At 51.0% G+C, this 15197-nt stretch overlaps 1 protein-coding gene across 2 annotated transcripts; it reads right to left on the bottom strand.

Moving 5' to 3' along the window:
- Window positions 1–1697: 1697 nt before the first annotated feature.
- Window positions 1698–14140, bottom strand: LOC127479111 (cytochrome b5). 2 transcript variants are annotated; one of them, XM_051805687.1, is made up of 5 exons: window positions 13930–14140; window positions 7579–7707; window positions 7126–7152; window positions 5811–5842; window positions 1698–4955 (listed from the first exon to the last, which is right to left on the bottom strand). In XM_051805687.1, exons 1-5 carry the CDS (start codon window positions 14083–14085, stop codon window positions 4865–4867), a joined length of 435 nt encoding a protein of 144 aa, XP_051661647.1. In that variant the 5' UTR covers window positions 14086–14140; the 3' UTR covers window positions 1698–4864. The 2 variants fall into 2 exon arrangements, with proteins under 2 accessions (XP_051661647.1, XP_051661648.1); XM_051805688.1 differs by having other exon boundaries at window positions 7126–7149; window positions 13930–14115.
- Window positions 14141–15197: the final 1057 nt, after the last annotated feature.

The raw sequence follows: 15197 nt of genomic DNA, 5'->3' as shown, positions 1-15197 counted from the left end.
CTAAACCAGGATTGTGGGGACAAATTAGCAGGTGCCTGTGGAATATTGCTCACTCCGTCTGCAATTCCGGAGCCTACGTAGGTGTTTTATTTTCCAATGGTGTTAGAAAGACTGTCAGAAAATAATTAGGCTCTGTCAACAGTTCCCCTATTCCAAGATTACGACTTCCTGACTCATTAGAGCTGCCGAGGTTGGCAGGAAACTTGTTTTATAGTAATTTCTGTTGGCGGTGCCCCTGGAGAAGAGACAACAGGGTGCGTGTGACACTGGGGTGTGACACCAGCGTGTGACACCGGGGTGTGACACCAGCATTGGCCTCGGCTTCACCTCATGATGGAGCTGCCGGGGCCATCAGGTTGCCCAGGGCAGTTACTGCTGGCAGGAGACACTGTCCCTCCCCTCTCCATCCTCATGCTGGGGACAGGGAACAGGACACCTGATGCTGGGCAAGGTCCAGCTGTAGGACCAGGAGCTGGTGCACGGGCCTTGCCCACGTCATGAATATTTGCCTGTTTCGTGAGGGTTTTAAAAATAAAGGGGACACATAAATCCCATCAAAGAAAGGGGTCTTCCCATTCAATCCCGGGGAAAAAGCCCCTGCAGAATCCCTGTCTGAGATCCCTGTTGCCCCCTAATTTTACCATCTCTGTCCCAGACACTCTGCAAATCCTCCTCAGTGCTCAGAGAAGTGACCCTGCACTCGGTACTGACCCTGCAGAACTTGGAGGCAGATTTAAAAAGAGTTCCGAAATCTTCTGTTTATTTCTGTGAATTTTGGATCCAATTCCTCTAAATCAAAGATAAATAAAGTTTACAGTGAGACAGTACTTGGCAAGAACACAATTTCCAACCCTCCTCCTCAAAATCTCTACTTCCCACTCAGTTCATGCCTTTTTTCCCTACATATTTCAGCTGAAATCCAGGACCACAGCAGACGGTTCCCACTGACTTTTCCATGCCCCTTTTCCCGTGTCAGCACCTTGCTGATCTCCTGCTCCTTCCTGGGATGCTCTGACCAGGTACCATTTCCCTGAGGCTGCAGCAGCCACTGTGACATCCATAATTAAGCAAGTTTAAGAGCCAGATTCTGCTGACAGTCACAGAAGCAGGATGTTACATTCTTCTATAAGCAGACATGTAAATAAGAGACATATTCCATGGTCTCTATGTCATCTATCCATGGAAAACAACCCTCCTACGTGCTGCTCTTGCAGAGGCATCAGTGTGGGAGTCCCCGGAGCGCTGCCAGAGTGTGGCTATGCTCTGGGGGCACAAGGTGATGGTGCCACCATCACACACCACGTGGCTTCTTCCTGGGCAAAACCTGCACCCATGGCCACTCTGCCATTTGCTCATGGCACTTCCTAAGATTGGGATTATCAGGATTAAGCAAGGAGCCCTCACAACTGCCCTGCTGTGGTTGTTAAAACTCCCATTGTAATTACAGCATGGAATATTGTATGGAATCAGGAACTGATGTGTGACTTGCACAGTGCTTAGCCCCAAACTGACGCTTCCCCAACATGCTGCAGACCATCCTTGGCACAGGCTCAGCACCAACTCCTGGCAAATCCTGTGTCCACCAGAGCCTACAAACACTGGACATCCAAGCCTTGTAACACGAGGGTTACACACCACAGGGCAACAGCGATGGAGAAACCAAATGTTCTGCGCCTGTTGGAAGACAGAATCCTGCACCTGGTTGTTGTACACCTTTATTGAGCACAGCAAACACAGCCCAGCACCTCTTGCTGGGCACACAATCTCCAGGTACAAGAAATGGCATTTTTGTGGGTGCTCCTGTCTCAGAACAAAGCATCACAGCCCCCAGGAACACCCTCAGACCTCCCAGCGCTCCTTCAACAAACCATGAGCCCAATTAACAGTTACATTCTGCTTTGTCAAGGCATCTGGGGTGGTGCAGAGGGGAAGAGGCCAGCACAGCTCTGCTGGTGCTACCGGGCAGCCCCACCACGCTCACATTAACCGTGGGACCTGCCTCCAGGCTCATGTTTCCAGCTCTTCACTCAACTTCTCCTCTGCAGCACCTGAAGGAAGCAAAGCACGGCCCAGCTTGGATTTCACCCCCAGAGGTTTCTGTGGGGTGGAAGCCGAGCCAGCACCGGCATTGTGCGGGAACCTGCCAGCAAACATGGGCTGTGCGGGGTCAGCGTAAGGACAGAGCTTTGGAATTGTCTGCTTTAATCCTTAAACAAAACAAGTAAACAAGTTTTGTTAATGCCCCCATTGTTGTCTAAGCGGTTTCACACCTGTGGGACCCTCCTTGAGCCAGCCAGAAGAATGGAATGAGGAGTGTTTACCAGGACACCAGGCTCACACCAGCCCCCTTCCATCCCAGACAATCAACCCTCTGTCATTAATGGAGAAGTGGGAACACTTTGATGTGGCTTCTGTAAATGCATCTCGAGCACCCTGAGGTCTTTGAGGAGCCAGCAGAGACTACTTGGGGTTCCACAAGGCAGGGCACAAGGATCCTACCAGCTCCTAGGATGCACTGGAACAAGACTGAGGGTCTCCCCCGGGCAGTTAATCCATTAAAAGGAAAAACTGGCTCCATAACATATGGGACTGACAGGCAGCTTCCTCAGGAGCAGAGGGAATGATGATGGCAAGAAGTTATTTAGAGCAGCCAAAATGGAACTAAATCTAGAGAGTGCCAGGAAAACAGTATTAAAAAAAATAAAAATCAAAATCCAGGTAAAAGTGATGCCTACGGAGAAAACAGACACGTTTGCACCATCACACCATCCCTGTTCCTCAGGCAAACCCAACAGTCCTGGATCCAACCAGCTGACCATTGTGAAGCCCTACACCGCCTTGAGTGACTCCGACTCAGCAGGGTGATGCTTTGGCCAACATGTGCCTTCCAGCTTCAAAACCTTCCCCTGATACAGAACTCACTCTAAATCCCCCCCAACTTGTGTTCATGGATCATGATTTTGTGATTAACACGAGAAAGCACCTCTTCCCAGTTTGAACTGCTCGGGCTTTAACCAGTGGCTTTGTAGGACCACTGTCCTCAAGATCAAAAAGCCTCTGATAAAGTTTGATACGATCTATTTTCCACACCCTTACAGTGCCTGATCTGTTTTAAGACCGATGTTAACCTATGGCTGTGTGGCCTGGCATCTCTATCCTGTAAAATACAGCTAATGAGAAATTCCTAGGGGATTTTCCTTGGCTCAGATTTACACTCTTCTGCCACACTCATGTCAGGAGAGAATAAACAGAAACTCAACCCCCAAAGCAGCCAGGCAGGAGCAGGGACAGCTGGAGCTGCAGGAGATATCCAAGAGCTCCTTCTTCTGGGAACTCCAGGTTTCCCTGGAAATTCCCCTGTAAGAGACAAAACCGTCAGTGGGAGTGAAAAAAATCCTGTGGGAAGACAGACCTCTATGGGGACTTCTGCACCTGGTAAAACCAGGAGTGCCAAAACCCGGGATGCTGCTGCGGTGCCAGGCCCACACCCATGGAGGGAGGAGGGGGCATGAGGCAGCCCCGGCAGGGCTCTCACTCCTAGTTCCTTGGCCTTCATTTTAAAAAGCAGAACGTAATTCCACATCCAAGAATTTCTTCTACGTGACCTTCTGGGGAACACAGTAGTTTCATGCAAGAGAGAAGAAAACCCACAATTCACAGGAGGTTTTAACAGTAGGACCTGATGTATTGCTGCCCGTTTTGAGAGAATTCCAGATGACTAGCTGAGTTGAAGGTTTGGATTGGGAGGCAGTGTCATTGGCACAGCCCTGCCAAAGGGCAGCAGGCACCAGGATACCAGTTTGTTTAGCAGATCCCAAAGGCACAGACCAATGTGCTGGAGGAGCTGGAAAGATTCCTGCCCCAGCACAGGAAGCAAACCTGCATTGCCTGTGCTGCGAGGACAACTGCACAACACATGAAATCAGGGGAAGAGGGAAATATCCTCCTCTGTCCTGAGACAAAACCAACATTATCCACAAATCCCAAATGCGTAGCTTTTCCCTTTTCATTTCAGGAGAAGAGACCAGATTTATGTTTCCCCCCATCTGGTGCACATTCACAGTACGTAAGAAGGATTTTTCTTTCCAGTACATGTGTCAGATCAAGACCTCAGGGAGAAAGAAGAATCTGCATTTCCAGAAGCCACATGTCAGTTCCCATTCCTGGCTCTGCCACACACAGCACAAAAGCGCCAAAACCAACGAGGATTCAATGTGAGCTGTTCACAGGATATACATTCCAAAGGGACAAGTACAAATATTACAAAATGAACAGAATCACTTTTAAAATCCATATATTTGTTTAACCGTTAAAAACAGACACATACAGAAAGAGGTGGCCAAGCAAACAATTCCCTGCTGCTCCAGTTAGTGTTGCCTGCACACACTGGGAACCTTCCCACGGAACCAAAGCTCCGGACATCTTTCCTGGCAAGGGCTGGAGACAACTGGCAGATGATTGCTGACTGGGTGAAGGGCTGAGGCAGAGCCACAGGCCCAGGGCAGCTCTTTCACGGTGTCTGGCTTAACGAAAAGGCATTGAGAGAAAAAGGTTGTCTGGGGGTTACGTCAGAGAGCGAGAGAGAGAGAGAGTGTGCACAAGGGAGATCACACCAACATCAGGGAACACCGGGAAGTTCCTCTTTCCCTGCCACTGCAAGAGGAAAGTACGACAGGTCTGTGGGTCCTAGATTTAGGACAGAGTTTGGAATTAGGTTGGTCCCATGGATATCAACATCACTTGACAGACTCAGAGCTAAAAGGCAGGCAGGTAGGTTAAGGGCAGCAGAACTCCGCGTGTTGCACACACAGACTCTCTCTCACTCCCCTCTTTTCAGGCTGTCTGAGGTCCCATCAAGGCCAGCTCAGGAGCTTTTCCCATCCACCATGTAATAGCGATACATTAAACCTAAGACCAGCGCTCCGAAGATCGGGATTAGCCACGTCGACCAGAAACTAGGGGGAGAGAAAACGAAACAAACCAAAACATACACACCACATAAACCAGAAGAAAGCATCCAGTTAATAATTCATTCCTTGTTACACACCAGGGAACCCCTGGGAGCTATATCCCACAGGGTGACCCCCCAGCCATGGCCAGAGGCTGACCAGGTCCCACTGTTCCTGTGCACAGGCTCTGCAGCCCCCGCGAGAGGCCCAGGCGTGGCCTTGTGCCTTGGAAAACAGCAGCTGGATGGCTCAAGTTTCTAGCTTGGCACATACAAAGAGCAATTTGGGCTTTTTGTTGTTGGTTTGGGTTTTATTTTCCTTAAATAAGTCAGGCTGTAATTTGTGTTGTACAAACAGTGGAGCTGACTCAAGGATGGCTGTGCCACAATAAATCTGCCTCGCTCTGACACCAGGGGCCAAGGGCTCACCCTCAGCACCCTCCTGAGCAAAACTTTCTGCATCAGCTGCAAAAGACCTGTGCTGGTTTTAAGGATTTTCAACTCAATGGGTCTGGTCACAGTAAAATCCTCCAAAAAACCACACATCACTGGTTGTGTCGGCTCACAGCGACCACCCAAATAACCCCTGTAGTTACAGGAATGCCACAGCCCTGCAACACCAACACATGGGGCAGAGAATTCCAAACACCAGGATGCTGGTTCTGCCCAGCATGGAGCAGGGGACACATCCCACAAGGGAGCTGCACCCCCAGCAGCTGTTCCTTTGGCAACTTATTTTGGAGTATCTGCTTGCCAGAAGGATACTACAGTACATCCCCAGGGATTTTTCCTGCTCCTTGGAGTTAATATGCAGTTCTACAAACCCTCCAATTCTTACTCTTATTTTGAGGAGATACTATACCTTGTTTGGCCTGAGGATGTCATACTTGGTTTCTGGAGGAGGAAAGAGGGAGTTAGCAGGGAAAAAAAGAAATGTTAAACATGTGCTGAAAAGACAAGCCTGAACACGAGCTTACAAATACAGAGGAAAAATAACCCTGCCCTCCCAAACACCCTTTGTCACCGGTGTGGATGTTTTTGGGGATGTTTGCTGTTGTCTTCATCTCCACGTTCTTTCCATCAATCCAACTCCTCTCATTCAGTCACCAACTCCACATTGGAGATTCCACCCCTCCCAAAACAAGGCCTTGCTCATTACATCACAGTTTTGGGGGATTTTTGTGCTTCTCCCCTATTTATTTGTACATTACTGATGCTATTTCTTGCTGCCATCTTTAAATTACACTGGGACCTGCTTTTAAAGTAGATTTTGCCTGCTGGAGAGCTCTCAGCTGTGCATAATGTGCTACAATTACTTCTCAGAAGTGAAAAATACTTGAAAAAAACATTTAACTCAGATCTAAGGGAGCTACTGGGATCATCACTGACCTCTGTGCACAATTCTGGTGTGTGATTCTGTTTATGAATTGGAGTTGAACCAAACAATCAATTTTAAGGTGAATATGTGCATGATCACACAGCCCCATGTTATAACTAAGCCTTTACACAGCCGGAGTTATTCTTGATTTCCCTGCTGACAGTTCCCTTCTGGATTCCTGCTGCTCTGCAAGTGGCCCTGCTTGAAGCAACATCTCCTGAAAGCCTCGCTGAAGGCAGAGCTGAGCCCTGTCCAGGCCTCCCAACCCAGGCAGCTGTGAGGCACATGTTTACCTCCCAGCTGAGATTCTATTTATTGCCTTTTCCCTCTCCCCATCCCTTCCAAAGGCAGTTTTGCAATGCTGTGCCCTGTTCTAATCCAGGAGTACCTGAGTGTTAAGCAACACCACTGATCCCCAGGGCAGTTAACAGAGAATTCCTGTTTGCCAGCCGTGCCTGGCTCCTGGCTTGAAGGGAACAACAAGAGAACCAACAGTTTCGTGGTCAGGGCACAGCAAGAAATGCAAAAAATGGTCTGTGGCTCAAGGTGTGGAAACAACATCGCCGCTGCCAGCAGAGAAAGGGCACAAAAACCCACTTCCAATTTCACACTGAGGTGCCCGCTGAGCTTCAGAACAAAAACAAAGGTAGAATTTGCTTGGGAGATTTAGTCATGACTGTAGTTTGTGTAAACATAAAGCCACAGGCTCCACAGGGGAAAAAAGGGGCGACCCCCCCCCCCCCCCCAAAAGGCATGTGACACTAAATTAAAGCAGAAAACTGAAACACTGAGAGCTTACCTTGGAACCTTCGTTTTTACGATCCTGCTGTCAGGGGAAAAAAAAAGATAAAGATAAGCCCGGACTTCAAGGGGAAGCTGCAGCCTTTATGAAGGAATTGTTCTGTACACAGTCCTTAGCACCAGGTAATTGCCTGGGCTCAGTTTTCAAAGGAGGCCGTCCTTCAGTACCCAAAGGCAGGCAGGAAGGAGGTGTTTGTGCCCCTGAGATCTCTCACCTTCCTGAGCTCAGAATTACAAGGCAAAGGGGAGTTGTGGTCCCACCGGCTATGGAGGGAACCCAGGAGATCAGCTGAAGTGCCCCTGATTTAACTGAAGTGAGAAATCTGTTATGAATGGTGTAAGGGAAAGACTAATTTAGTTTTATTTCCCCCAAAGAAATTCTAGACTGACTAAATCCCTTAACTACTGACTTATTTCCCTAGAGTCACCCCTAACACCAGCTGGGCCTTACCGGGTGCACCTCCCCGATGTAGTATTGCTTGAGCATTTCCCTGGCATCCGTGGAATGCCCCACATCTTCAAAGCTTTCTGTGGCATCTCTGCCAGCCTGTTCCAGCAACACCTCTTCTCCACCTGGATGCTGGAAGAGAAGACTCTAGATGAGCCAAGGGCTGGATGCAGAAAGGCACCGTGAGTGTCAGCAGCCTTCCTCCCAGCCTGTTCTGTTCATCACGGACGCTGCAAACCAACACCATCAATTAAACCTGCCAAAGATTTAACTGCCCCAATGCCTCCTCAGGAATTCAGACACCAGTGGAGGAAAAGGATATTCTATTTCTTCGGGTCGTACAAAAATGACAGTGTTTGGCTGACGGCCTCTCTCTGCACACAGCTGAGCAATGAGGAATACAGAGAAGCAGAGGAGAAATCACAGCTCTGGTGCAGCCCCCAAAATAATGAACTTGATCCAGTGTGCAACCACCCAATAACATGGGGAGAGGAAATAATGAAGTATCACGAAAATAATACTGTTTGACATCATACACTGGTTTCAGAGATCCAGAATGACAACAGTCAAATCCACAGAGAGCTCCCCAGAGACACTCCACTGTGTGCATGGCAGCTGGTCACAGTTGACTCAGACCAAGCAGGACAAACTGACACAAACCTGGGTGCACTTCTGTTTCCTGGGATGGGTTGGGCTCTCCTCTAGCACTGTCAATGCCACAGTTCCAGAAACAGCCTGGTAATGGGGAGCACTAACCATAGACTCAGCAAAGGGACAATCCCTTTACAGCCTGAGTGTGAACAAACAGTTCTGTGTGAGCTACCAGCTAATCCAGTTACACCAACACAGGGGTCACACGTCCCAGGGCACGCACAGGGACTAACCCAGTCTTCCAGAGTATCAGGGAACAAGCCCCAAACTGGAGAAGAGATTATTTTTCAGATCAAAGGACCAACACACCTGTTTCTCTCTGTAACATCCTTCTCCTTCCCACAGATATAGAACAGTTGCCATTGCACCTCTTCCTCCAGCTCATCTGGTTTTGCTCCCAGAAGTATGGATATTCCCACCTGGCTATCCCACCTCATACCAAACACAGCGTGGACACAAACCAGCCCCGTTGTTTACTCTGGGGAGCTGCTGGAGCCAATCCTGCCATCCTCATATCAGAGCTCTTCATTTGGAATAAATCCCTTCACTGCCCCGGTATGTCAAAGAATCAACGTGGAGCCTTCTCGGGAGCCACAAAGGGCAAAGTCTGCAGTGGGGGGACACAGTTTATTAGCAGGCACACATCAGGTGGCCTTAGCTGGGAAACCAAGTGAGGCCCCACGGCTCATTCCCTGTGCCTGCCTGCAGCTCTTCCTGCCACTTCTCCCACACCAACCCTCCGTCTCGCTTGATCCCAGAGGAGTCAGATCAGGACTGCTGGATGTTGTCTGTGCACAGTGCTCAGAACAACTGTCTGATTTCCACCTAAGATCCACAGAAACCAGGGGATGAAAAGCTGCCCATTCATTTAAGCCTTTCAGGAGAACCCCTTAGGGATGCCTCACCAGAAATCTCGTCTTTCAGATGGGAAAATATCAAAACTGAATTTTAAGCAGACAAACTTCCTTTCCCAATCATCCACACTAAAAGGGCAGATAAAACTCTGCAGGAACAGAGAACATGAAGTAGATCTTGGCTTTCAGTAACATCCAGTCTATGCACAGACAAGAGACAAGAGGAAGGATAAAGTTCAAGAGAGGAGAACAGTAAAGTTCACTCCTCTTTACATCTTTGGCTCTGAAGTCTTTCTGTGCATGTGCTAAATCCACAGGTAAGAAAAACAATTATTTATTCATGCACCTCTGTCCTTTGCTGCAGTCTCCAAGCCTGAAAGAAAAAGACCTTCAAAGCACGTTGGCATCTCCTATTTCTCCCTCCAGACAGCATTGCTTCAACTACACAATTCCTACCTTGTCCTACCCCAGCAAATGTAAACCCAGACTATTTGTACAGGAAGTCATTGACTCTGCCACAAAACTTCCCAAAGCTACAGCTCCTGCAGGAAAACATGGAAACTGAGAGTGTTGCAAACTATGAAAGAAGGAAAAAAAAAAAGTACTTCCAGAGGAAACAATGGCTGGAAAATGTCAGTTTCTGGAAAGAAAGAGCCAAAAGCAAACCGGGAGAGTGAGAGCACACCCCAAACCTCCTGCACAAGGAGAGAGCCTGGAGTCATCTCTCCACACACTCCAAGGCCCTGTCTGGCTGGGAACTGCTGATACAGACCTGCTGCAGACACAAACGAGCTCAGCAGCAGCACTAAGCCTCAGGGCTAATTAGATCACTGTGTCAGGTAAGACACAAGATCACCAGGTTGAGGGAGGATGCAGCTTTTATTCCTCGTGCCCACTCTTCCTGACACTAGGATAAGCCAAGAAGAATATTTATTCCTGTGCAATAATAATGTGCCACCACCATACAAGCAAGAATCAAGGGCGAGCAGCCACCTGGACAAATGGTGTTTTTCAGCCACACATCCTTCATAGCTTGTTGAAAGGCACGGAACAGGTTTCCCAAAAAACACCTCTGCAAAGCTGGAACAAGTCAGCACGAGCAAACCCCTGGTGTTCTTCCTCCTCCTCCCTCAGAGTCCTGGCTTTGGATACACCAGAGAACGTGGGAGGAAAATGCAGAAAGACCAAGAAACGAGTTACAGAATCATTGGTTTGGGTTGGAAGGGACCTTAAAGCTCATCCCGTTCCACCCCCTGCCATGGGCAAGGACACTTTCTGCTAGACCAGGCTGCTCCAAGCCCCATCCAATGTTGGTTTCAATATTTTTTTTTCAATATTTTCAGATATAGCTGGGCCAGTAAGGGGATAAGAACCTAAAAACCTGCTGCCTCTTCGGTGTGAGAAGCCATCTGCCCCTTCCCTCCTCTCTCCATTCATTGCAATGATAACACTCACCTCCAGCTCTTCCCAGCACAGAGCCCACCTGAACTGTGCCTCCCCACCTGCCTGGAGAGAGAGAACTGTGGAACTGTGGAACTTCAGGAGCAAGCTGTCAGGAGCAGAGTATTTCCTTCTCTTGAGGAACATCATACCTGAGACCAATTGACTGATCTGAGTGAGAGGCATCACAGCCCAGGCTCCTTCCACTTGGAAACTGGAAATAGATTCCTGCTCACACTTATCATGGGGATCAGGAGCCGCAGCATGTGCTGAGACACACAGCTGGAGGCTGCTGTGTCTTGTGGTCTCAGATAACACACAGAGGGGTTTCCTGGAGAAGCATGGATCCCCAAACTCTTCTAGTCTTGTGTAAAAATGGAGATAAACCATGTCCCCTACCACAATTGAAAGTAAGCCTACTACAGATTGTGCACGAGTTAAAAGCCCAGATTTTAATATCAGTGTGGTGAAGGTGTAAGTGTGAGCACTACAGACCTCAGGGCACCTGGAGAGGCAGAGCTGCCTCCCTCCACCCCTCATTCACCCCTCACCCCCCTGAGCACCCAGCCTCTCCTTGTTTTTCTAGACCACTGCAACCAGGAGTAACAATGCATATCCTGGTAGTCCAAGTTACTCAGATTTAGGAGAAAACGTATCTCCACAAGGCTCTCTCAGATTTTAAATAATCCTATTTCATTTCAGGCACTCACAGGCTCTCTGAAGTACAGGAGGAGGTTGCATCTCTCAGAAACACGTGACATTTCAGTTGCCATCTCTGCATTTCTCACGTGCTTATAATTCAGTAAATTGTGCTATGTGATAAATGTCTTGATTGTTATTCCTACTACACAGTAATTAAAGTGAACTGGAAGTTTAAACTGGTCTACACTTCCAGCAGCACACAGATTTAGGGTTGGCTGACCTGCTGGACTTAAGCTTGCAAGAATCACAAAGCAAATTTTGATCCTTTAGCTGTGAGGCTTCTTCAGGATTGCACAATCCCCCCAGGTAACACACCAGTGGGCTCAGCAATCCTGGCCAAATAATCCGTGAGCAAAGGCCAGGACAGGCACCCATCAGACACTGCTGCAGTGAGCACACAGGGCCGAGGGGACACGTGACACCACACAGAGCTCTACAGCAGCAGCTGATCACAGAGCTGTAACTTCCAAACGACACAAACACTCCTGGTCCCCATCAGCTGCACATTGTTCCCAGCACTCCAGTGGTTAACAGATATAAAGAGGATTTTTGCCAATAAATTAGGCCTTGATCTGCGTTTGCAGTTCCCCTGTGCCAGTGAGGGGTGTGCACAGCCCAGCGTTGTGTCAGCCACGCTGGCACAGCAACAGTGCCCTTATTCTTCTCCCTTTCCCCCGTCCAAGTAGGTCCTTTCACATCAGAACACAAATGGGGTAAAGGGCCTGGAAAGGGCAAAGTGAAATATCATCTCAAGGTGAAACACCATCTCGAGGTAACACTCAGGGCACTCCTAAACCTGGTTTGCTGTGGGGGCTTAAGTGTTTTTCTGGGCCCATTTAAATTCCTGGGGTGTCCCAGGGAGCAGGTCCCAGGCTCCATTTTACACAGAAAACACTGAGGTGAAGACTGTGACCTCCTTGCAGCGTCCATGCTCTGAATCACAGCACAGAGCCCAGTGTAAGACAAGATATGCAGCGCCTTCAACTGCTGTCTCGACCTCCAGCTCATGCTGGCTCTTCCTAAACCAGCGTTTTGAAGTGAATTGCTTTTCCACGTTTCCAGGTCTTCCCCTGAATTTACCTAACCGTCGTGCACCCACAACCCCCTCCCACCAAACTGTCCTGCTTCCACCTGGCACATCCTATCCCACCAAACTGCCATGCCTGGAGAAAAGAAGGCTCAGGGGGGACCTTCTCACTCTTTCCAACTCCCTGACAGGAGGGTGGAGCCAGGTGGGGGTCGGGCTCTGCTCCCAGGGAACAAGGAACAGGGCAAGGGGAAATGCCCTCAAGCTGTGCCAGGGGAGGTGCAGGTTGGACATCAGGAGGAATTTCTTCAAGGGGGCTGCCCAGGGAGGTGGTGGAGTCCCCATCCCTGGAGGTGCCCGAGGAACGACTGGATGTGGCACTCAGTGCCAAAAGAACAAACGAGATTGTGTCCAACGTTATAAATAAATACTGAGAGCTGCACAGCAAGGCACAGACTCCAGGTGCCAGGTGATCCCTCCCTCCTGCCTGCTGCACCTCCACCCCTCAGGAGGCGGCTCTGTCACCACATGCTGTGACTCCACCACAGACAGGCTTCAACCACACATACCCAGAGGGAAATCAAGAGTTTAATCTAGACCAGCAGAACCAACAAGCTGGAACACGTGCATTTCAATGAAGTGTCTTCAGCTCAACCTTTGTACATTGCCCTGCAGATGCCACAAAGTGTTTGCTGTTACCTTAAGCTGTGATAAAAACCCTTTGAAATTTTGCTACTGTTTCTTTCCACTCTATTTCCAGCTCCCAGCACTCAGGATACCACTCTCAACCATCTCAAAAACAGAAGTCAACAGCATCAAAAATATTAGGAAAATATTCTTTAGGAATATTAAGATAATATTAGGAAAAAAATCTTCCCTATGAGGGTGATGAGGCCCTGGTACATGTTGCCCAGAGAAGCTGTGGCTGCCCCATCCCTGGAAGTGTCCAAGGCCAGGTTGGACAGGGTTTGGAGCACCCTGGGATAGTGGAAAGTGTCCCTGCCTGTGGGGGTGGGACCAGATGCGCTTTGAGGTCCCTCCCAACCCAAACCAGTCTGGGATTCTGTGATCAAGTCTACAACAAATTTTTGTTCCCATATCCAAAGGAACTGGAGATTTGGCAGAGGCTGCATTTATTCCAAATCCCTGGTGCGTGGTCCCCTCCGGGTAGTGGCTGCTGAATCACCATCCCCTTCTCCTTCCAGTTCTGGGGTGTCCCTACAGACTCCACACCCAAACTACTGATGTGCCCCGATCCTGTTCACCCCACAAGACGTGGAGTGGCTGGAGGGGGGTTGCATCTCCCCGTGAGGTGCTCCGACAGATTTCCTGAGAAACCCGGAATTGCCTCAGAGGAGCAGCAGCAAAACGCCAGCCCCCGGCCGGGCTCGGCCGCCGTGGCCCGCCCTCACCCCCGTGCCCGTGGGGGCTTGTGGCCCGTCCTGGACAGCGCAGGGACCCCACAGCCGGGGCCGGGCACTGCCTCGGGGACACCGGAACCCCCCGGGCGGGGCCCCCTTCCCTTGCACCCCCAGCCCGAGACCTCAGCCCCCCCTCCCGCACCCCCCGCAGCCCCAGCCCGCCCCCTTCCCTCTCGGCCCCCCTTGTCCCTCCCGCTCCCCTCAGCCCCCTCAGTCCCCCGAGGGGCCGGGAACCACCCCGCCCCGCGCGGGGCCTCACCTCCTCCAGGAACCGGGTGACATCGTAGACGCGCCCATGGATCACCAGCCAGGCCTCGCGGCTGGAGCTGCGCTTCCCCACCTCCTCCAGGGTGAACACGGGCCCGGGCCCGTCCCCTCCCGCCGCCGCGGCCTCCCCGCGCCGCCCGCCCTCCATGCTGCCCGGCGGCCCTGCGCGGAACGCGCGACCTGACCCGCGCCGGCCGCCGTAGCGATGGCGACTGCTCACGCTGTTCCATCCGCGCCCGGCGGCCAATGGGGAGCGAACGCTATGGGGGCGCTGCCGGCGCAGCCAATGGGAGCGCGCGACGGCGGGCGCAGGCCAATGGGGAGCGGCCGCGGCGAAGGGCGGGAAACGCCGCGCGAGCCGCGCCTCAGACGACGGGAGCGGTCACGGCGCTCCTGGACGGGACACTAAGCCCCGGATCCCCCGTACCGGCTTCGAGCCGCCCTGCCCCTCCCGTGCCGCCGGGAGCGCGGTGCTGTCGGCAGCCCGCCCGCAGCGGTACCTGCGGTCCGCCCCAGCCTCTGGTAACTCCCCCCTTCCGGCCTGGGGCGGGTGGAGGGAGCTCGGGATCCCTTGGGAAGCCTCTGATCCTGCCGGGGGCCGCCCGAGCCGCAGGTCCCTCCCGCAGCCGATCCTCGGACAGTCTCCGGGGCGGGGAGGCCGGGGCGGCTCTGCCCAAGGATCAGTTCAAGCCACCTGCAGCAGGTGCAGGGACACAGGCAGCGGCTGTTTGATCAGTGTATGTGATGTGTGCTGGCAGGAATTACCTGCCAGGGTCCCCTGGCAGAGCCGTAGCTCTCCTCTGATAGGGTTCGGATTCCCGAGCAGCTTTTCCACTGCTCCTTTTGTTTTGGTTCTTCCTGTGTGTATATAAAACAGATGTCATCTCACGAGTCTTTAAACTGAGCCAGTGGAGCAGCAGCACATCTACAGCTCCTGATTTTTACCAGTTTCTAAAGCAAAGTTCACATGCAGGTCTGATGTGAGGTGCTGAACAATTCTCCCTCCAACCACTTTGAACAGGCTCAGGGACCCGACTAACTTGTGAGCCTAGTGGTTTTCCTTTATGAACTGGCATTTGTGGAATTTATTTCCTTGCCCTTGCAGCACAGGTACAAGGCTGGGCAGTGGGTGTTTGTTTAACAACTGCTGAGGAGGCAGAAACGCTGAGTTGTCAATGCTAAACTCTGACCAGCACTGGCTAAAGGTGTGTGCAGGGAGAGTCTGATGGGCTCCCTGCTGGGCAGGCTGCTAAAATCCCT

Source organism: Manacus candei, unplaced genomic scaffold, assembly GCF_025592945.1.
Source record: "Manacus candei isolate 608988 ecotype Guabito, Panama unplaced genomic scaffold, ASM2559294v1 h1tg000065l, whole genome shotgun sequence".
NCBI classification, from domain to species: Eukaryota; Metazoa; Chordata; class Aves; order Passeriformes; family Pipridae; genus Manacus; species Manacus candei.
This window is presented reverse-complemented; position numbering and strand designations above follow the sequence as displayed.